General features: G+C 39.4%; 1 protein-coding gene across 3 annotated transcripts; it reads right to left on the reverse strand.

Annotated features, from left to right (window-relative positions):
* Window positions 1-348: 348 nt before the first annotated feature.
* On the reverse strand, window positions 349-23,453 carry itgb1a (integrin, beta 1a). Of its 3 annotated transcripts, XM_077508816.1 has the most exons (18): window positions 23,326-23,453; window positions 21,588-21,687; window positions 10,693-10,753; window positions 10,270-10,355; window positions 9,455-9,470; window positions 9,251-9,396; window positions 8,470-8,640; window positions 8,138-8,376; window positions 7,803-7,958; window positions 7,630-7,725; window positions 6,878-6,967; window positions 6,399-6,539; window positions 5,721-5,923; window positions 5,417-5,655; window positions 5,123-5,345; window positions 3,949-4,184; window positions 3,660-3,826; window positions 349-1,404 (listed from the first exon to the last, which is right to left on the reverse strand). In XM_077508816.1, exons 4-18 carry the CDS (start codon window positions 10,289-10,291, stop codon window positions 1,339-1,341), a joined length of 2,211 nt encoding a protein of 736 aa, XP_077364942.1. In that variant the 5' UTR covers window positions 10,292-10,355; window positions 10,693-10,753; window positions 21,588-21,687; window positions 23,326-23,453; the 3' UTR covers window positions 349-1,338. The 3 variants fall into 3 exon arrangements, with proteins under 3 accessions (XP_077364942.1, XP_077364940.1, XP_077364941.1); XM_077508814.1 differs by having other exon boundaries at window positions 9,251-9,470; XM_077508815.1 differs by lacking the exon at window positions 21,588-21,687 and having other exon boundaries at window positions 9,251-9,470; window positions 23,326-23,367.
* Window positions 23,454-24,495: the final 1,042 nt, after the last annotated feature.

The following is a 24,495-nucleotide window of genomic DNA, read 5'->3' on the forward strand; positions in this document are numbered from 1 at the left end:
TCCGGTTTGTAACCCAATTTGTGGACGGCATGTGTCTAAAGTCCTCGTTTTTGTTTAACACGTTTAAAACATAAATTATGCATTTTCTACCAAGTACTGTCTCAAATGTTGTCCAATTTCGACACAAAATACCGCTACTATTTTACGAATATTGGTTTAAAACATATCTATTAGACCACCTGTCATAAAAAAAGAGAAACTGTTTTAACATTGTTTTATCATTATTTTATTTATATTTAATAAGTAATAAATATTTAATAAAATAACATTGTTTAATAAATATAAATGTTCAATAAATATTCTCGCTCTCTCTTGCTCCCCCCCTCCCACCTACCAGATGAAACAACACCGTTTTGAGAGTTTATTTAATAAATAAGTCATTACAGCATTGGGAGAGAACATGGTGATTGAAATAAAAGGCACTTTTCAGACAATACTGTAAAGGCGTGCGTGTGGTGCTTCTGAGGGATTAAGGTGAAAACAGTTTTGCAAAACAAAACAGAAAAAGTACGGCTGAGAACCAAGTTCACAATTTTTTTTTTGTTTTTTTTTTGGCGTGCTTGGCAAAAACAGGAAAGGACCTGAGAAGAAAATAAGTCACCCTTATTGGTAAATCAGATGTATTACAGTGGGTAGCTTTTATAAAAACAGAAATCCTTTGACGCAACATGGCCATCATTTCATAATTTTACAAGTGGTATACACTCCATTTGTGATTGTATATCAACCACATAAATCACAGTTGATATTAAATGTCCTTTGTGGTTTAATTCCTTCAAAGTCTGAAAAACTTGAGTGCAATAAAACTTCATTATTTCTGAGCTGCAGTCCAAACTTCATTCACAAATATTCATTCACCTTTGCAACATGAAACCTTACCAAAATGTCAAACTAAATATTTTTTTCCTTTTTCTTTTATCAAGATATACACATAATGTGGCGCTAGGGCTGATGATTTACGTAAATATCAAAAGACACCACAGACAGTCAGTGCAGAAAGACACAAGCGGGGGACAGAGTACGAGCTGGGAGCACACAAATTTGAGAAGCTTAATATTTCTGGGACATAAATTATTTTTGCTGATGCCCACCTTCTGCTGGTAAAACAAATGAAATGATATGACCTTTGGCAGGATAGAAAAACAACTTCAATCCATAAACGTTCAAGAAATATGAATTTGAAAAGTATATACACATACTGTACATCTAAAATACAACAAAAGCATATAAATACGTGTTAGTAAAAATACAGACACTTGTGCATTGTAATGACGAAGCAACAAAAAAACAACATAAATCCTCCTCAGAAGCCAAATGCTGACGATGTCAAAATCTTGTTCATTTGCCTTCATATTTGGGATTGACCACAGTCGTAACAGCACTTTTGTAGATCGGATTTTCACCCTGGAAATCAAACAAAGCACAACATGAATAAGAATTATGACTAATTCAGATCAAAGTTGCTGATCACGCAATCCATTTGGCAACCATTATTATTATTATTATTATTATTATTTTTTGTATTGTATTAATTTAGTGAACTGAAAACACAATCATGCCTTTGAGATGTTTCAAGTTAGACCTCTTTAAACGTACACTTACCAGACAATGTCTTTTTGTAATTGTAGCCAGAAATGACACTTGATCTTCAAATCTTGCGTATCACAGCACACTCATGCACTTGCTTTGTCACTATTACATTCCTCCTCCCCTCATGTATTATTTAGGTGTTTTGCAAACAGAAAGAAAAAAGAAGATACTGAGAGAGAGCGCGCGCGCGCGCGCGCGCACACACACACACACACACACACACACGAACAACCCATGCAGGAAAATAAAGTGGAAAGAATACAAACTTAAAGGACAGCAGCTCTACGTCCATAGTTTGGATTCTGGAACTGATTGATAGGACTCTTGTATATGGGGTTGTCTTGCTACAGATAGAGAATGAGCACAGAAAAGATTTCAACAGGAGGGAAACGAATGATAAGATTGCAAGACGGAGACTGAGAAAAGGCAAAAATGAAAACGTAAAAGGCGTGCATAACACAAAAGGGCTCAGAGTGGAAGTAAACACTACTCATATTGTGTCTGTGGAGAGGATTAGGGACAGTGGCAAGAAATGATTCTCTTTAAAGAGAGAATCCTGACTTTAACGTAAGAATCCTGACTTTGTGACGTAGAGCTATGAATTGTCTGTGCGGGCGAATCAGAAAGTCAGAATTCTGAGATTAAAGCTACAGTGTGTACAATTTAGTGACATCTAGCGGTGAAATAATAGAATACAACAATTTTGAAGCACATGCAAGCCTACCACCAATCACTACCAATTATCATTTGTAGGGAGGAAGCAAGCAAGAGTGGCTGGCTGGAGTGGTTAACAATAGTAGCTAGCAGGAGAAGCTAGCAAAAACTAGCGTGAGTAAAATTGTGAGACAAGCTGCTTTTGAGCCCGAATCATGGGACTCAACAGCGGCCATCTGCAGGCCCCCGGCTGTGTAAGGTAAGTGGCGGTCGGCCCATTGGGTCCGACATGATCTGCAACTACCACCTGATGCTAATTACGCCCGGCGACCTTTGGGTGTTCGTAGCAGAAAGATGGTGGCAAAACATGTCAGTCTCCTGTAAGGCGCAGCATGACCTATGTAATATTTCTTACTTTGTAGTAAGAATTCTTTAAAGTGAGAATTCTGACTTTAAAGAATAAAGTCAGAATTCTCATGTCATAGTCAGAATTCTGAGAATAAAGTCAGAAACCAACCAACCATTTTTTTCCCCCCTTTTCACTGGCCCTAATCCTCATCCATTATGTTAAGTAGCAAAATCTGCCCGTCTTCATCTATATGAGGAGGGCGGCCATTTTGCCACTTGCTGTCGACTAAAGATGACATCACAGTTGCTCAGGGCTGAGGTGAACACCAATTATGGCTCACCCGTTTTCTGAAGCTGAGCCGTCATTGGCCGTTACCCGAGCCCTGAGTAAATTGGATGTCATTTTCTGTGGACAGCTAGTGACAAAATGGACACCCCTGATATGAGGGGGAAAAAAAAAAAAAAAAAAAAAGTAGATTTTGCCGCTTAACTCATATTCCACAAACACTATATTAATAAGATTGCTGTATTTAGAAGAGTGGGACTTGACTTCTCCTACCCCAATTTCCCCAGAAGGTGGAAGAAGAGACCTACATTTCATAAACTAGAGCTTTCATCACTCCACCACTAGGTGGAGCCTGATTACAGCCCATTGGGTCAATCCTGTCATATTGATGTTGGCCGATGACTGTACACCAGGCAGGAAGTAGGGAAAGGAGGAGGCGCAGACACTCCCCGGAAAAAAAAAAAAAAAGAGCTTCAGCTATGTTCCGAGTGCATAACATTCCCTAAAAAGTCCATGGAGCCTCCAACATTTTCCGTTGGATTTTGAGTGCTGTTCAAAGGAAACCTATTGGATCTGTTTCCCCAGATGAGGCTGAAGAAAAAGAACGTGAGCCACTTGATCGCAATATTAACAGTCTGCAAAGCCCATCAGAATGACACCAGCTTCACAAATGTACTGTTTTCAAGGCCAACATTGCACCAGACTCTCCACACCTGTTTTCTGCATTGATAAGACTCGGGGAACTGTAATGTCCCGCCAACTTGTACTTCCACAGCCTCACCGTATCCCATTTGGCGTTCATCTTCTCCTTCTCAAATTTGGCAAACTCTCTTCTGTCATGGATGATCGTCAGCAGCTTCCAGATGAGCAGCAGAGCCAAACCAATTAAGACAATGCCCGCAACGACACCCGCCACAATGGGGATGATGTCGGGACCGGCGGGGCAGTCTGAAACGCAGCAAAACAAATTTATCAAGGAAACTTTCAGGCAGTATGTACAGCAACTTAAGTTATTTGGGAATGGAATTGCCACAGAGCCTGAAGTGAACTTCAACCACATCCGAGCTTACCCAGAGTTTCGACCACATGCACCTCCTTTTCTGTGTTGTTGTTGACAGCGTAGGTGTAGTAGAACCAGCAGTCGTTGGCGTCCCTCTCCTTACAGTGCATCAAAGGGAATGAGGCGTCGTTGGGCTGCGGCAGCTTTTCCCTGGTCTTCACTTTGATCAAGTTGAAATAGCTGCAGTCTCGCTCACACGTTTCCTTCAACTCGCCTGTGCCAAACGCCCGACACTGGACGCACTCCCTGGAGGAAATGCAGATACACCACAAGTGATCAGCAATGTAGGGCCAGTGAAGAGAGAAAAAAAAAAATTGTCAGGAGTGTCACATTATTTTCAGAATTCTGACTTTAAAGTGAAAACTGACTTTAATCTCAAAATTCTGATTTTAAAATGAGTATTCTCACCTGATTCTCAGTATTCTCACTTTAAAGTCAGAATTCCGACTTAATTCTAACTTTAAAGTGAGAATCAGAATTTCGACTTTATTCTCAGAATTCTGACTTTAATCATAGAATTCTGACTTTAAAGTCAGAGCAAGATTACACAAAACGGCAAAAAAAAAAAATCCTTCTAAATATGCTTTAAAAAAAATTGTCAGATTGTTTTCCCACAAAATACTGTATATACACCCCAATCAAGGGTTTTGATGCAAATTGTTTTTTTTCCTTCTTCTCAATGAATTGCAGAAAAAGTAGAACTAGAGCTGCAAGCTGCTATGAAGGGCTCTCATAGTCCAGGCCACATTGGAGTTCTTGCTCATTGGGGTACTGGCAAATTTCAATTTTTAGAAAATGGCACAATAACCTTGACATTAGGGTTGTCAAAATTTAAAGTTCCTTTAACACCACTATTTTTTTTTTTTTTTTTTTTTTTTTTTTTTTTTTTTTTAACATGCGAATAATGATTTAGAAAGCCTGTGCTGGGGGATTTCCAGTTGCAAGGAAGCAGACACGTCCACGTCAAAATTTAGTTATAATAAATGGAATAATAATGTATATATTTGTGGAGACTGGGGCAAGTTGCATTTTACAATTTTTAAAATGTGTAGAATTTCACATTACTTCATATTAAAGATTAGATAGCTCTTAATATGAACAGAAAAAAACACACTGAGCTATCACTATCTTACAAATGCAATTGTGACCTCCAAGTAACTTCTTTTCTGAAAGGTCAAACTTACTTGTGTTCAGTGCACACTCCTGGACAGGTAGGACACGCTTCGCAGGTGGGACCCTGAAATTTGGGGTCCGTGCACTTGCACGTGCCACAGTCACAAGTCCCTCTGCCGTTGCAAATCTGCTTGTTGGTTGCCAGACACGTGCTGGTATCCAGAGAACAATCGCAGGCACTCCCAGTCCACATGTTGTCACAGATGCACACTCTGCACTCACAGCGCCCGTGCCCTAAAAGATCATAAAGAAAATATTTAATATCGCCGTCAATGTGCTTTCCCGAGCTCCATGGCGTCGCTCACCTCCGCACAGTCTGTTCCCCGAGCGGTCGCAGTTAAAGTTGTCACACTCGCAGTACTGTCCGCTGTAGCGCTCCTCCGGATTGTCTCTCTTCTTGCACTCGCATGTGCCGCACACGCAGTCGCCGTTGTTGCTGCAGATGTCAGTGCCGTTGTCTTTGCGGCAGGTGCGGTCCATGTCCTCCGTGGCCACGTCGTTGCTGCTGCATTCGCACTGCTTGCCGACACGCCCCTCGTAACACCTGGGATGAACGAGAGTTTGCGCCGTTTATGATGAACCCAACCTTGCAATAATATCTGTACTTACTTGCAGGCTCCACATTCATAGGTCCCATTCCCAAAGTGGCAGTCAATGCTGTTGGCGACGCCCTCTTTATGGCATTCACACTCACAGATGAAGTTGAGGGTGATTTCTACCTCCTCCGTAAATCCCAAAGGTTTGATCTTGATTGTCTCAGGCTTCCCTTGCTTTGGACAGCCCTTAGATGTCACACTGATGGTAAATGTGACCTGAAATAAATAATCAAATTTTATGCGGCCTAAAATACACAAATAGATTTAAAAAAAAAAAAAAATGTAAAAAAATCCAATGTTATGCGACCTAAAATAAGTAAAAAATAATCAAATTTTATGTGACCTATAATACATATGTAAAATTTTATGTGAGCTAAAATAAATAAATACAAATTGAGTTTTATGTGACCTAAAATACATAAATGTAAAAAAAAAAAAAAACAATCAAATCTTATATGACCTAAAATAAATCCAAATAGAATTTTATGTGACCTAAAATATATAAACAAATAAATCAAATGTTATGCGACCTAAAATAAATCAAAAATCTAATTTTTTTGTTAACTAAAATCAATAAATGGAAAAAAACCTAATTTGATGTGACCTAAAATATATAAAAAAATCCAATGTTATGTGACCTAAAATTAAAAATAAAAATAAATAAATATGTTTTCCAAATTCTATTCCTCACCTCATCTCCAATTGAAATATTGGAGCATTTCCGTCCATTTTCGCCCTCAGTAATGACTCCGTTCTTACAGCGGGATGTGTACGCGATCGTCACTCCCTCTGGAAGCTTGCTGTTCTCCAGAATGACCTCAGACGAGAGCGACTGTCAAACAAAGAAGAGATAATAGCGTGGATGGAGTTTTTTTTTCTTTTTCCCCCTGCAATGGAATGTCATCTGGTAGTTTTGTTTAGACAGGAGGCTATACAAATGGCTTAACTGAGTATTAGAGAATTTAGGATTTGTCACAGCACAGCCTTCAGCATATTTCGTTGCTCGAAGATTAACTTATCTTCAAATGATAGTTTGTGTTTAGACTAGTAGGGCTGTATAGAACATATTACTGTAAAAAAATGTTTCAGGTTGCTTTTCCTTTAAAGTAAAAAGGGTGCAAAAAGTGGTTCATGTGACATACATATTTTATACTTGTCTGTCATACTTACATTGTAAGCATCTATAATGAGGTTAATAACATTGCTCGAGTTGGCAGACAGGGTGCCCACTGCAGACTTTGGTATTAGATTTTTCAGCTCCTGGAGACACAACAGAAAGTTACATTTCAATTTTTTTCAATAAACCACATCATAGAATATATAATCCAAATAGCACCAAAGTACTGCACTATAGTTGTTTTTCATATAATTTGCATGGATACTATTGCATTACATGAGTTTTATTGTTCAGAAGCACAAGAGAGCTTCTGTGGGGTCAAGCATTGAAAGAACCTTGATCACACTCAGATGGACAAAGTTTCCATCTGGAAATAATCAAGACGTTCAAGGAGAGACGCTGCCATTAATTTGTAACAGATGTTTTGAACTAGTCGGATTTTTTTTTAAAAGCTGTGGCTACATTTATTTATTCACACTGAACATCTTCCAAAGTGTCACATACACATGAGTAAACAAGAGTAGTAAGATTTACAAAACACTTTTGAACTCCATCTGTATCAGAAGCTAAAACTTAAAATTCAGTTTACATGATGAAAACAATGTTGATGTATCTGCTATGAAATGAATAAATGACATTTTTAAAAACTTCACTCAATGTTTGTTTTTTTCCAATAAAGAAGTGTTTGGTGAATGTGCACAGAGAAACTGGCGGAGTTCAGTGCCTCCAACAAGGTTAATTAAGAACCTCTGTGTTAAAGAGTATGAGAGAGCATATAATCATTAAGAAAAAAAAATTAACTAACTTGGTAAACAGGCTGAAACTCCTCTGTGACAGCAAAGATGGTTTGAATGTTATTGTCACTCAGCTTCTGAACCAAGTGAGCAATCGAGGGATAGTCCTGAACAAAGAAGAAAACATTACATTCAGAAGAGTGGCCATGTTTTATTCCCAAAATTACAAAACTTGGATACTCACATAGTAATGGCTCATAGTGTACGAATTGTTCTCCAAATGACATTTTCCGTCATTTGGCAGTACGATGCCGCCTAGCTTGCCATCTCCTGCAAAGTGGAAGCCGGCGTCAGTGGAAAACACCAGAAGGCGAGTCACATTCCTCCAACCAATCTGTTCCTGAGAGAGGAGGAAAAAAATGGATACATTGTGAAATACTACCGGTTTCAATAATAACGTGCATGAGATTTGGTTTAACACAAAAATCTTGATGGGTGTTCACACATCAGCGCATAAACATGGTTGGACATCCCTTTGAGCAAGTTACGATGGACGTTTATTTGGTTTTTACCGCATACCCCACACACGGCCACTTGCATGATGGCGTCGAAGCCACCCTCAGGAGAATCCAGGTTTCCCGAAATATGCTGCTGGCCCACCAGGGTGTTGAACCTTTTGCCGTCACTGGTCAGCTTAAGGACGTTCTTGTAGCTGAACGGGCTGGTGCAATTCTGGTCACCGGTGCAGGGGTTCAACAACTTGGCCGGGGTGGTGCTGATGTACGGCATGACCGTCTTCTCCACAAAAGAACCAAAGCCTGTGAGATTGGGATGACACAAATGATATGATTTAATGTGAACCAAAAATCAAGCACATTTCCAAATTTTAAATTGTCAACTAAATTCCGCACCTATCCTGAAGTCGGATGTGATCTTGGACATTTCGAGCATTAAACTGGTTCCCAAGTTCTTGACATTTTCCAGATCGTCTTTCATAGAGTAAGAAAGGTCCATCAAGTAGTACAGGTCGATGGGATAATCTTCTGCCCGCTTGAACTTCAGGTGGAAAGACTGAGGCTCACCTGCCCACACACAAACAAATGTTAACTCTTTGACTGCCAAAAACGTTTAATGCCGTATTCTAAAATCCTAATGAATGCTGCCATAAACGTTAATTGACGTTTTAGTTTTTTGTTTTCTCTCAATGGGCAGTGCAATGCCTTGTGCAGCGCTGCCTTGTCATCGAGGTTGTGAAATCAAAAACAGCCACCAACTATGGCCAGCAGATGGCAGCATTTTATCTCTTCAATGGGCTGCCGGTGTATCGAATTACAATGAAACATGACGAATCTGATGCAATAGAACGTCAAGGATGATGTGAATGAGCAAAGCCTGTATCACATGACATCTACTTCAGTGTCACTAAAAAAAATATTTGTGTCAGTCACTGTTGTGCAAAAAACTATGTTACTTAAAAGACCTATTTTCAAATGGTGATTACTAAAGAACGGAATAAGGCAGAAAGAAATCGTTCATATGGTATCCACCACGTTTATGTAGTCATAGCGCACAAATATTGCTTTGAAAGATGAGTGAAAATGCTCAAAATCGACTGGTACTGGAAATCAAAGAGTTAAACCCGGACTAATACTAGCAGAGGAGATAATCACAGTAAGCGAATCAATTCTTCACCTGATCTGAGGGTGAGACTAAGCTTCTGCGGTTGGATCTGGGTGATGTCTTCTGGCTTTAGTTTCCCCGCTCCTTTTCTGCGGTTCGTCACCATTTTGTTCTTGAGGATCTTCTTTTCTCCACGAGGGTTCTCTATCAACATCTCTCTACAACCTCTGCTCCTTAGCGACTGCAGCTCATCACATCGGGTAGACACGGTCTCACCTTCTCTTAGGAAGTCCTGAAATCAACAGTTAATATAGCCAGAAATTCAAAACTAACCGATCCAGTGCTTTTACAGCAATATTTTAGCAGCAGCTTTACATCAGTTTGGATTAAAAAAAATAAATAAAAAAATGCTGGATTTCACTTTGCGTCATCATTCTTTCCTTTGATCATTCCTCTGGTCTCCTGAACTTCACGACTCTGGCGAGACTTTGAAGTATGATGTTAAGGTGAAGGGGATGGGATTTTTTATTAGGTTTCAGGTGAATTAATGAGCACAAACCAAGTTTTTCATATTCTTGTTAATTTAAAAAAAATGGACAAATATGGTTAATAAACACAAATGTGTTTGTATCTTTTAGTTCATTGAGAGAGTAATTTTATAGCAAGAGATTCATTAAGTTACAGTTAAGTTACAGTTAAAAAGGAGGGTGAAATATTGAGTCAGATTTGTGTTGAGGTAATTTTTCTGCCACAAGGTGGCATTAGTGTTTCATGTTGGACATTGGTGACAGGACAGTACATTTTTCTTTTCGAATTGAGAGCAATTGGTATTTGGAAGATGAAGCAACTTGTTAAATGACTTCTGGGCATTTAGTTCATTGTAAATGACAATTAGTCAACAGTCCCCACAAATAACATATTTTTATCACGTTTACTATTGCTAAACTGCGTTATAGTGACAAGTTTGTACAATGTTGTATGCAAAATAAAGCATGACTAACAATTATATTAAACATTTTAATGCCATTTACTAGCAAATTCCATTTATTGACCTGTGAAAAAAACCCTGTATTGAGAGCATCGATTCATACCGGGTCTGTACACCAGCCGCATTTTGCTCCAGCCTGGATGCACTCTCCACAGTATCTGGCATTCACACTGATGCACTCATTCCCCTCTGAAAAACAAAGAGAAAAAAAAAAAGAAAAAAAAGGATGCAGCGTATGCAGCCTTGTAAGCCCCCGTGTTTACACATCAGTTCATCTGGAACGCTGTGGGTCTATCGTAATTGTAGACAGGATTGGAATATCCAGGGCAAGCCACCATTATTCTCCCTGTAGTGCTGAGGTGGACCGTCGGTGCTAGTCAATGACGTCATCGGGATGTAGTAGCTACTTCTTTTTCGAGAAAGGATGCATCATCACTATGACTAACACATTTACTGTACATTGCAAGCGTTCATCAGTGACACTCACATACGCAACAGTATAATACCAGAGGCCAAATCTGCGTACCTTTCTGAGCATTGCAGAAGACTCCTAACAATGTCGATATCAAAAGCAGCTTCGGGTCCATCTGAAAGAACATGGGAACATAATATTCCATTAAACAGCAGATGTGCATGTTTGCCTTCACATTTGAACTCATTTCCTGTAAAATAAATAAATAATAAATGCACTGAAGAGCTAAATTGTGCTAGGCAGTTTATTGAATCTGTAAACGGTTGAGGTTTGACTGGTTGGTAATAAATTATCTTGTGCCTGTATGTGCGTATGGGGGCTGCTTGGCTATTTTCAGTCCGTCGCAGGGCAACAGGCAGATCATTTAATTCAGACACACAAACATTGTATGGGAATAATCATATGCGTACACACTCACACAGTCTGCCTTTTCCCACAATTCCTTTTACTGTAAATAGCATGAGTTCCTTCGAGTCCTTCTCGAGCAACGCATATTGACCCCTCAGCTGTGTGAGGGTCCTCTGGTCAGTCGAATCGATTCATCCCGTATTGCTCTTAATACGACTCTCATGATTTAATAATAAGGGGACTGTGCTGAAAAGCTGGAATGGGAGCAACTAAAGTCACGTTTACCATTTGGTTTTAGTTTTATTATTGATGGTGTTTGCTAATGTGTGCTACTAGAAAGGGGAGTACCCGGTTATAATTGCCGTTTGTCTTGTTGCTTTGCGCCTAAATTGTATATCGCAATAAGACAAACTTTCTGTAGTAGGGATATAGACCGATTATCGGCACTGATATTCAGCAATTTGACGAATATCGGTCGGCATCGGCTATTTTGAAGAAGAATACGGCTGATAATAAATCCATTTAAAAAAAAAAAAAAAAGTGTTAACTTCAGGGAACTAATTATTTAAATTTTCAGAGATGCTTTTGACCCTGAGAACTCCGCACCTTATGTTTTTGTAAGAAATTAAAATAAAATTTTAATACTTCAGATATTTTGAAATTTAGTTGTAACTATTTCTCCACTACATTTTTAAGATTCCACTGTGGAGTACGTCAAAGTAAAAATATATAAATAAAAAATAAAACAAATTTACACATGGAATGTACAAATAGCCAGATAACCCTTAAATCACAAACTCCTAAAAGTCATTGAAAAGAGAGTTTCCCAAATGCAAGAATCCAGGCAGGAGTCTCTAATTAGAGCTTGATGTAACAACTTATTACTACAGTTTTAGATCAGTAGCATTCCTTGGCTATTCATAGAGATCCCATAAAAGACTGCATTCCCTTACACTGTGGTAAAGGAAGCGCTGACGTTCAATGTGGGGTGTTAAGTGATGCATTCCCTCAGTGCCTGAAGTATGTGCGTGCACCAGTGTCCGATGATAAAGACCCATACACGTCGACGGTTTGTCTACAGACGCCGAGATTAGACTGAAATACTGTTCCCTGATGGGTGCATGTATGTGTCATATTACTGTATGAGATAAGTAGAGCCTTTAGCCTAGCTGTCGCGATCATGCACCACTATCAAGGTGTTTGGAAAACTTAATCACAACATAGTATAAGTTAATTTTTTTTTTTTTTTGTAAATGATACTTTGTCTGTATGCAACATTTCTGGGACCACAAAAGGGAAGAAAGAAACACCTTTGAACATTCTTATTTGGGATTCACTTTCAGCTTCAAATACAGACACCAGTGATGTGTCAGAAGCCTGTGAGGCTTTGCAGCTGCACAGAGGAATGCTCGAAAGAAAACTGGAGTAACTTTGGAGAGGAGAGAGCAGGCCAAAAAAAATGCCTTCCTTCATAATCCTCCTCCATACTTCACAATGTGGTAAATAATGTATAACTATTTAGAACATTACCCCCGGGACAAATGTAGAGTAGTACTCTAAATTACTAAGTGAAATTGACCAGGCGACAACTTGTTAGTCACAGGAACATAACGGTACAGGAAGCGAACAGGATACTCGTTTGCTGATCACTGGTGAGATTGGCAGTGCTTCCAAGGGTTGATGCACGTAGGCCGTATCACCCTTGGGATTACAAATTTGGATGAAACGCAGTTGACACTTTTAAAGTAAGCAGTATTCTTTTCTTTTGCCGTTTCCTCAATCACACTCAAGGTCTGTTTTATTAAAGGCCGACCACGTTGCTCATCTGCACCGTGACTGACAAGACTGACAAATATTTTGAGGTACGTCCACCTTTTGGCGAGTGCTTTATGATGTGAAGGACTGAGATGGACCGTCAGACCTGACCCTGATCGACAGACGTAAACCTACTTCAAATTGAGGCTCAGTCCGCGTGTTTTTTTTTTTCAAGGCTTCGCGTCATAAAGCAGTCGCCGAAAAGGCGGGGATGCCCGCCTTTTCAATGACGGCCTGATGTAACAACATTTTTTCCCCACCATTACCAATCGGAGAGGAGGGATTGAGACTAGGGGTGTTAAAAAAAAATCGATTCGGCAATATATCGCGATACGACAGCACGCAATTCTAGAATCGATTAAATAGGCAGCCGAATCGATTTTTTAACATCCATTTTTGATGAAAAAATATTCAACAAAACGTCTAACTTTCACACCTTAAGCATGGAAGAATGTTATATTGATGGACCATTAAGCCTTAATATTTTATTTCAACGCTGTTCAAACATGAACAATGTTACAACCTGTTTGTTAAATACAGTAGCTTACAGTTATAAGACTGAAGTTTCAGATTAATAAATAAATTTTCATACAAATTTTACAGTGTACATGTACAAGTTTACTGAATGGTATTTTCTAAATTTGAGTAAAAAAAAAAAAAAACGCAACAATCGACTTGTAAATTCATATCGGGATTAATCGGTATCGAATCAATTCGCGACCTATGAATCGTGGTACGGATTGAATCGTCAGGTATTAGGCAATTCACACCCCTAATTGAGACATATACTACTCTACTATAAATGTTATCTTTTAAAAATTGAGCTGCTGGTTTGGATTCACAAGTACACAAGTAAAATGGTAAATTGACTTTTTGTATAGCGCTTTTAACTACACCATATGGTGCCGAAAGCACTTTACAATGCCTCACATTGACGCACTAATGGTCAACTGCTGCTACACAGGGCGCTGCTATGTCAATTGGGAGCAAATCGAGGTTCAGTGTCTTGCTCAAAGACACTTCGACATGGTGGGGTGGGGATCAAACCTCCCCAAACTCCACCAAATTCACGGTTGGGAGACGACCACCCCACCACTGAGCCATGCCGCTCCCCAAGTGATTGAAAGCAAAGCACAGTATATTCTTTGACTGTTGCACTTTCAGCTAGAGTGAAACTAAACCCTGTTAGCTACCCTCTCTGACCATAAGTCAGAGATTCAGGAATTAGTGAGAAATTCACAGGCCACAAAATCACATTTTCATTCTCATGCAGAAATAATAGATTCACATACTAGATGCGAGAGTGCCGCTGTATTCATCATCAGCTCTAATAGTTGTATTTATTGTTGCCACTTAAGTGGGCAAAAGCAGAGCTATGCTTAATCAAAATGACATATTTGCCAAGGTAATGAAGTAATTATAATTCAGCCAAGGGAAGAACAATCTTGTATTCATTTTTAAGAGTCTAGTGTACTAAAAACATGTGTACTTTTAAATTGCGGAGGGGTGTTCGGGAAGAAAGAGCCAAGTCAGCAGAGGCGAGCAAAGTTTGTGGGATCCTTTGGAATTGAGTCAGCCTCTTTGCCTCAGAGTTGGGGAATATGCACCGCCCTTTCCTGTTTTTCCTTCCTTTTCCATTCCTCCTTAGCATGTCTGGGGAAGAACAGATATCCTAAGTGCAGGAAAGCCCTGTTTTTTTTCTTAATTTATTTAATAAAAAAATAAAATAAAAAAAATAAAATAAAAAAAAAAAAAAAAAAAGCATTGTGCAGCTTGAGCTGCCAACACATTTTACTGCCAAAGTCCTAAGCTACTTCACTGGCACCATGGCACTGCCGGTCATTATTCATGGGAGCATTTGCTCTTCACAGTGCTTAGAGAGAGTAATTTCACTAATTTCGTCAATATCTAGTTGATTATATTCAGGCCATTTATTAGCGAAAGACATTTGTTGGAAGTAGAAACTGGTCGAAAAAGTGCACTTCTTTAACCAGAATGTTTCTTAAAATAGATGGTAAAAATAAAATCTTGTACACTAGAACATACTTTGAGGGTTTCCATCATGCTTTCAGTCTCTCTAGAGTTGTCCCTGGCATATCTTGGGCATTCCACGCTCCCCCTCCTCTTTCCCTCCTCTCCCACTTGAACCAGCATCACAACCCACAGCTCACTTGTCCTATATGAGCCAAACCGAGCCAGTGGGCCTTGACTTAAAACAGTGATGAGAGGGAAAATATTGGCACTTTCAGAGGTTACACGGCTTCCGACAGAGCTGAAGGGGAACATGAAACAGGCTCTTCTGGTGTTTCTGTCCATTCCCTAGTAACCATCAGGAGGCTCTTCTCATGGAGGACAATGAATCAGGCTGTCCTTTGAGACCATGAAAGATGATGATTCTTAATGCCCAAACTCATTGACACCCACGTCCCATAAAAGAGGCCTTGTGTGATAAATAATGAGTACATTGCTGCCTTTAATCTTTAGGTGCTTCTTAGCTTCCAGCATTTTTGAATGAGCAACTGCATCACAGCAATACAAAAAAAAAAAAAAAAAAAACAAAAAAAAAAAAAACGGTTAACAGTTGTCGATAAAGCAAATATGTGCAATGAAATGCACATGAAATGGTATGTGCAATGATGTTTTATTTTTGTGACGTAAAGGTTGGGAGGAAATAACTACTGGAACTGGAGTAGAAATTGTGAGCCAGAGGAAGGAATGTTAAAATATAAAAGTTTCCTATCAACTCGTATTTCCTCAGCCCGTCATTTACTTTAATTCAGATCTTCAAATAAACATACCGAAGATGTTTTCAGGATATTAGCTTGTGTTATTTTTCCACATTTTATGCTTGTCAGTATGGAGTCAGAGGGGAGTAACATCTGAAGCATGTTGTAATTTCATTTGCTGGAAAATAGTTGCATTGAGCAGTTTTAAACAATAACATCTAAATACAGGTATGTTTGTCTTTCATTTATGGAGCTGTAAAATATATATATTTTTTTGTACATCACAAACATTTCAAAGTTGGGTCGGTCACAACAACTAGAATTGATCAGAAATAGCTCACCTAATCCTCACAACAATCCATTTTATAATGTTAAAAATGGGTTAATGTTATCCTAAATGTCAGCTTTATTATAAAGCTGCTTGTTGCTAGTCTTGAATCTTCTGCTCTGCATTTTACACAAAACACTCAGCCACATTGGTGGGCTTCAAGCCAGCCAGCATTCCACTTGTGTGTGACAAAGGCTAAAGATACACTCCTACGCAGGGATACGGCTTTCAAAGGGCTTACTTTCAATCAGTAATGTACAAGTTGTCTTAGTTTCTTTTGAACAGTTACAAAAAAACATTTATATTGAATAAAGATTACACCCAACTGCTGCTTGTTCCCTAATTCAACAGAAACAATTGAGACGTTCACAGGCTTGGGTTGAGAAGGGCCAAGTCCATATCACTATACATGGCTCCATCCCAAGGGTGAAAATAGCTGTGCAGTGCGGGAAAGATATTTCGGACTCATCCTTCCCACCTGGCATCTGCAATCACTCCAAAAAGGTAGACCATCACAAAAAGACCTCAACTGCACCCAGCCTCAACCTAACAGACATATGAACACATTTTCAAGTGGTTACAAAAGTGGCCATTTGTGGTTGAAGCTATTTTACTTTGAGTCAAGGGCACATAAACCCAAATCAATTCAATAACAAGAAAGACTACCAACCAGCCTGTGGGCTAGTATTAAAATGATAGCAGGGATCTAAAAATGTGAGTAACACCCTAAGAGCTGAAAATCAGCTTTGGCACTTCATATATTTATCAGGTTACTGTTTTAAATATGCTGTCAGACAACGTTCAGTACATGAAGACAAACTAAACTGCAGAAGAAACAATCTCCATCAATCCAAGGTCACTCAACACGAAGTAACATGAATGGACGGGTACTTGCCAAACAAAAAAATGGTCTTGGTACATATATCGAGATACGCATTGAATTGCCTTTAAGTGGATAGCTATGATTAGGCCACATTTACAGTACTGACAAGCTCAATCATACGTGTGTAAAATAAGCAGAAACTCGTTATGGCATATGATGAGGAAGAAATGTTGCCACTGACGAGATTGAGACACAAAACTTGAGTCTTCGAGACCAAGACTAATCTCAAATACTACAACACTAATCCATTACATATTTATATTTTTAAGCACACAATTTGAGTGGACAACAGCTTTGTGAGAGCAATTCTGTAAAGATGAACGTTTTGTCTGATACTGATACTTCCAAATCTGAGCCCATGATCCTCATTCTTCTCTCACCAGTAGCTACCAGCTCATCATTGACATTCCTTGTTAGACCTTTTACAGCAACGTCAATTCCAGCTGATAAAAACTAAACTACTTATCAAAGTGGAGGCGATGTTTGTTGCACACATGTTTTGGTTCACTTCTGTCCTCATCTGCCTCCAATGTGGAGCATTGGCGAGCTTATACTCAAAGCTGTCATCATGAGAGTCTGACCATGAAAGACTTATAGCACTACTACTCAGCTATCATGAAGAAAAGGCAGATCAGAGAAAGGTTCCTGTGCATGTTCCTGTCACTTGGCGAGTGAGTGCCATGAGCTGTAATGGTCAAAGACCATTGTGAGCCCAGAGCTGGAGGAGGAGTCTCCAAACACTAAAATCTCCACAAACCACACTGTCTTTGTTGAGCTGGCCCTTCCTCTGCTGAAACACAGGAAGCTCAACTGGATCACACAGGAAGCCTGTATTATGTTGCTCGAGACGCAGTCACATCTGACCCCCACCGCCACCCTTCACCCGCAACAGCAGCATTAACATGGTTTACATTTAATATATAGAAAAGAATGGAGAAGTCTAGTGTAGATTGTTATTTTGCAGAGTTTTGAATGAAGTTAAAAAACACAATCCTCCCACACAAATATCTGCGTAGGTATTTATTTTCTTGGATAATGGACAAGAACTGCACCTCCTTCCTGAGAGACAAACCATTTAGATATAAAAATGACGGCATGTCTGCAGTGTCAGACAAAAACAGCTGTGAAGTATTAATCAGGAGACCTTGTCTAGATTTAGACCTTTTCACCAGCGCTACTGGTCCCAGCAGCCTAAGCGCTGCTTCTGCTGGGAGACTAACTTTATCTACCGCTCCTCTAAATAGATGTACAGTATACATGTCTGCATTTTTAAATGAAATCTAACACGTGCCTGAGAAAAAGCAGCACCAGTGCAAAACACAAGCCAGCTGACAGTAGTCAAGACGTCATAAAGAGCTACAGTACGGTGCTGTTTGTCTCGACACAAACAGCAACGTCAAAGTTTAGTGTCAATCCAAAGAGGCCCAGCTGTGGCCACCTCAACTTGAATGTGCAGAAACTGCCATATTAATGACTAGCAGATGCCTTTCATTAAGGCCCCGGTTTGACACTTGAACTAGAAAACCTCTATTTCCGCTACCAGAGTGAGAACTGTACAGAATGGGAACAGTAAGCTCTCCATGTTTATGTTATGCCTCTGGGGATCAGGATATACTTGTCATGTTTAATTTTTAAAGACATGTTTGAGGTTTCAGACTAATGGCATTGCCCGTGACATTGCCTGTGTGCTCATTTAACATGTTCAAGTCCTAGTTCGGTCACGTCTGTTCTTTTTATTCTTCGTTCATCTACGATATGTGCTAGTGTATATCTCATTGTGACTCAATAGCCATTTGACCGTTAAGTGTCAAAAAGACCCATTCACAAAGACTGGGAACACTGTTTGCATTGTTTATTAGGTCACTACTTCCAGGCAACCTATGAACTTTTTACAATGTCTCTCTTTCACCCTGAAACTTCATGTTTCCATGTCACATTTTACAACAGGGTTCAACTTCAATTATTCTTCTTCGGAGCATACCACCATCTACTAACCTGGCAATAGCCAGATGGATATTACATATCAATCTGGTACCGCGCCACAGTAATTTTGTCAGGAAAAGGTGGGACATTCTGTACAATAATTCAAGCTGATTGGCCGATGCGACATTCTACACATTTGTTTTAATTAATCACGGCCACGGGTGAAAATTTCAAAATGTCAACTCCGTTCATGTCGAAGGGGGGAAAGCACGAACATCTTACCAGCTAGAAATGCACGAAGCGCCCCTCGCTGTTCAACATTCAACAGGGAAACAGTGAGTCATTCTGCGAGAATAGAAATAATTGCAGCGTCCATGTTAGGTTTGTTTGTTAGCTCCGGCGTCTGCGCTGGCTTCCTGGTTTCGTCACAGTTGCATATCCCGCCCCCCTAAACACAATGTCGCACTGTGATTGGTCCAAACCACCAGTGGTTCAGGAACGGCAGTTATCTGCGGGAGCAGTACAAGATGGTATTCTTCGGAGTTTAACTCACAAATACCGCGAGAATTCATTTTGCAAGCGCAAGGTTAACCATCTACTGTACAGGAAGTGAAATGCCGTTTCATATATAGTCAGTGCAGTCCACTCAACCAACAAACACACAAGACAGGTGCGGCTTGAATCTCTCAATCGTTAGCAGAACAGGCGGCAGTCAGTGACGTACTGATAGGTCTGTTAGTACTTGACCCGGTTCGTGATGAACAAAAATCTACTTCGTCAGTGCTTAGTGAGTCTCCCCGCCCCCACCCCAGTTTCATCATTCGTCAGCATAGCAAGCGTCCGACGGACAGTTTGTCAGTATTGACGGAATGTCCACCTCTGAAAGCACCTCCCCGCCCCCAAATAAGATTTGGCCTACATTTTCTCCACATGTTTATATGTCAATGTACCATAGGTAATATAAAACTGCAGTCCCAGATATTTATCCAACAGTGTCAATGAACATTGTCTCTTTCATAAAGCTAAAACCTCCATAAAACAAATTATAATGTATTTTTCTTTACAAACGTCAGGTTTTCAGGAGCGTTTCTATGAGTTATGTATAACTCTTGGTAGCGATTAAGGTAACACTCTTAGGCAGAGTCTCCGTTTATTCGAAAAATGCGAGGCCTGAAAGCCAAATAAACATTCCTGTTCACTCTCACAGTCCAGGCTGTGACAATAAACACATTCTGCTACTATTCTTTGCGCCAACATAACATGTTTAGCTTCGTTTTCACAGGAGGCGCTTGCAAGCAGGTCAGCTTTCACTACTCCTTGGAGGGTCTTCTAAGGCTGTTTTTAGAAGCAGGCGCCACCACCCAAAAGACATCCAAACTAAATGCAGAGGGAAAAAAAAAAAAAGAAGCCTAAAGTGTTGGTTAAATAGAGCTCCATGAAACCAATACCAAAGGCACACCCCACAATCTAACTCTACTTTAAGATGACTAGACTGGAAGTTATGACGCGTTAGTAAAAGCTTGAGTCAAGTCTTTCTTCGAGTCTTTACATTTCCATATGGCTTGACAGGGTCTAGCATGTGATTCAATCCCGAATGCATAACCGTTCTGGGATTATCAGTAAAACCTGTTTTCCTTTTTTGATGTTGTATGACACAAATGGCTGTCACGACCCCTGATCACTTTGGTAGATTACACAGAGCAAACCGAGTTTACCAACCTCAGTGTCACAGATGGCTATCGTACATATTCATCACTACAGATAAATAAAAGAAACGGCCTCAGAGTGCACATTTATCACCCACAGCTCATGGGGACACAAAATGTATGCCGCAAGTCCACAAGGAAAGCTAGGTGTGCGTAAATCAGGTTGCAGCCTGGGACCTGCCATGGAAGTTGTTCCCTGGGAACTTGAAGTCGCATCCATTCAGCTGACGGCATTACCTTCTTCAAAGACCCAACCCCTTATGTCCGATTCGCCTCCTCAATTAACCTTCCTTACTGTCACACATTTCTCATTCTTGCATCCCAGACGTTCCATCTGCCCTTCCTCTCATCCTGCCTCCATTTCCTTGATTAAACTGGCTGCGGAGTCAGCGGTCGACTGTTTATAAGGCCTTTATCCTCCTGTTCTCCTTCATGCGGAGCTCTTAGCCAATGAATGTTCAGCCCGTCATTTATGCAAGACATTGACAAAATAAGCAGCAAGGTCTGGTGATTATTCAGCAAGGATCGATTTAAAAAAAAAAAAAAGAAATCTCTCTCATGCATGTAAACAAGCAGAAGCAATGTGATACAGATTCACCTGAATTGAACTCATTTGATCTATTTCAACGACTTTGGCCTCAGCCAGAAGTATCCACTGCTGTTAAGTGACCCTTGAATAATTTAAACTGAGCACGTGGGATGAAAGGAGCGCTTCAAGAGTAAGAGGTGAAAAAAGTACACAACGGTTGCATCCAGGGATGGGGAAAACGAAGCACTATGGATATATATGTTTTCACTCCTGGAGGTGGTGCTCTGGGTTTGAATGTTAAAGCCAGTGACATTGAAATTTATTACATTTCAATTACAGCATCAAACCAAGGAGGAGATGGTTAAAAAAAATAAAAAATCTCAAGTGCTTTACAAAGGTTCCATGAAGCTTCATATGTCAATTACTAGTTTCATCTCTCTAATGATGGCTACTTTTACAGGTGAGATCATTGTAGGATGATCAGGAAAAAAACCATGATTAATCATTCATCTTTTTTAGTTTTAACACTGTATCAGACATATCAATACAGTAGCATTATGACGAAAAAATCTTCAATTGGTAGGGAGGGAAAAAGTAGCAATCCCCACGTAACATCAGTGAAATAGACAACCTCTTAATCTTAATAAGTAATTTTCTCTCCGACTACTGATAAAAATGCTAGATTGTTTACCTTAGCGTTGAAGTGGTATTTCCGTAGCAGCAGCCCTCTCCAAAGATGATCCGCCACAGCAGCGGCGGTGCAACTCACCGCCTCGCTGGCACCGGACCAGCTTTCTCAACCACAAAAATACAAAATGACGTCACCGCTGATTGTTCAAGCCAGAATCACATAACACATACAAATGCTTTTCAATTTAAAGTGAAACGTAAAAAGGGCACGAAAAGCAGGTAAAGCAACAAGCAGCGAGGCTGACACGAAGCGCTGCTCTCCGCTTGCCCAAACCACACTGCTGCTCTTGGAATAACACAAAACCAATATTTTAAGGTTTTGTACTTCCGGTTGGCCTATCAAAATAAAATGATGGTAACGTACTTCTTTTGTCATTCTTGCCTGATAATTCACCAGAAAGGATGTCTAATAAAATATGAAAGTTTGACACCACAACATTTTGGTTCGTTGTAGCGTCAAAATTTTGGCTGTTTTACATACAATATGTTATAAGTTAAAGATACTGTAATCGGCATTCCGGTTTAACGTTGTTTTTCTAGTAAACCTGCTTGCTTGATTAATCAGGGCATTAACACTGTCAACACGCGATCAGTGGAAATGTGAACTTCTTGCATTCCATGACACTCATTTAAAAGAAATATCATATGCAATATTCCCATTGAATCTGAAATTAAATATTTGGGTACGTATATATCCAAAAATCAATATTCCAATGTTATTATAAACTTTGAAAACAAATTTAATGAGTGCAAATAAAGATTATAAAGATTGGATGAATAAGAATATATGGTCTATTGTACATTTGATGAACACAGATGGTACTATGCTGAGTTATGAGCAATTTTGTGGTAAATATATAGTTTCTATCGTCCTACAATTGAATTTGAACGTGTGGTGAAAGCACTGCCTAAGGAACTTGTTTTTCTTACAAAAAATAAACTTGAGCATCAATGTGTCAACCCACAATTGGGTACCATTACTATTCAAGGGATTTCTCTCACTGACAAAAAACGCACAAACAAGTTCATTAGACAGTGTCTTGTTGGAACTCTTTTCCCTGGTAAAAGCAACAACAATAACCTAGGAAATAAATATGACAACTCTGACAATAACAAAGCTAAAGTCACTTTATTTAAAAACTTCCCATTCCACCAAAAGTGAAATAGACACTTTAAAATTCTGAATGCTGTTCATCCTGCCAAAGATTTACAAAAAACAAAAAAAAAAAAACGATTTAAAATGGATGATGATGCATGTGCTCTCTATGAGAATGGTGTAGAGACAATAGACCACATATTTTTTGAATGTACTAAAACGCAAGTATTTAGGAACCGTGTACAAGTGTACTCGTAGACATTTTGGAGATCGACTTATAACAAGAGACATTGTAACAGTTGGAACTTTCTTGAAGACAAGAACAAAGAAATGTGCTATCATTTAATTTTATGTTTGGCCAAATTCTTCATTCACAAACGAAGACTTCTTAAATCGCCCCCCCATCTTTGCCGTTTTTCTGATAGAATTTGAGTTATATTTAAATTCCCTTGGTTGATTGTATCAAGTCTGAGCGATATGAAAACATTTACGTATTATTGTCGACTCTTGTATAACCACTTGGAAGTGAATTTGTGTTTGTTACACACGCGTCTGTAGGCTAAAATAAAACCCAAATTGTCAGTGCAGAATATCAACTGGGATAATAAACTTCACAATAAATTAAATAAAATATATTACCGACCTGCTAAATTCCGTCACTTCAGTCAGCCCACTCAAGTGTTCATTGATGTCAAGCTACCACACAAGGCTTAAGCAGTGGGAAAATTGTTTGGCGTCTATATAGGCAAACGCACACCTGTTGCAATCAATGTGTGACCTCACAAACGCCACTCCCTCCTCACCTTTAATGCCCAGCCCCAGCTCCTGAAACCACTAAAATCTTCCCCCAGGTCCAAAAAAACCCCCCACCTACAACATATGGAGGACCAAAACTGCCAAAATTCGAAATAAATAGATAACACTAACGTGTCACAACATTTTGGTGTTTGTCAAGATGAAGTCGCTATCGGTGACCCCTGGAGGATCGGTAACGCGCATGCGCAAAAGATCGGCCATCTTGGATCGCTAACTACGGCAAACACACTAGAACAAAATACCTTGATATGCCTGCGCGAACCCGTGAGGCAGGGGGGTCATTTAATATACACACACCGCAGACTTACTTAATATTACAACAATGCAGCCTCACTTTCATGTAATGAGGTCAAAAGTTAAAATGCACATCTTACTGATTTAATCTTACTTAGTTCCTTTAAATGCATCAAAAATCTGTTTTATTTCTTTCATGTATCGTGTTTTTACGAACGCGCACTTTCGCGCACGAATGTAAAGGTGTTTGTTCTAGTATGGTTCCCGTAGTTGGCGATCCAAGATGGCCGATCTTCTGAGCATGCGCGCCAACGATCGTGCAGGGGACACCGATTGCGTCTTGACAAACACCATGCACGTACAGAAAACTTTAGGAACGTGGCAACGACATCGCTGACAAAAAATAAATAAATAATAAAAATAAACATAAAAAAATAAAATATATTTATTTATTTATTTATTTATAACAGCAGCACACAGTTGTAAATTAATGCACAATTTTACCTCACTAGTCACAAATTGCATATTGTTAAGGATGTTGCAGCTTTTGAGCATCTATTTGATATCAAAGATGTCAAACGCTCAAACAGCGTTGCCATGTTCTTAGGTCTGGTAAGTTAAAAATAATTACTTAAATTGTGTCTCTTTTCACAATTAAATTGAAAAGCTTTTTGTATGCGCAAAGGACACATACTTGAAAATGCCAGGAAATAACAAACAAACTTTCAACCCCGGAAGGGCCTTGAATCCTGTTTAGTCTCCA

This window comes from Festucalex cinctus, chromosome 20 (assembly GCF_051991245.1).
Source record: "Festucalex cinctus isolate MCC-2025b chromosome 20, RoL_Fcin_1.0, whole genome shotgun sequence".
Lineage (NCBI taxonomy): Eukaryota > Metazoa > Chordata > Actinopteri > Syngnathiformes > Syngnathidae > Festucalex > Festucalex cinctus.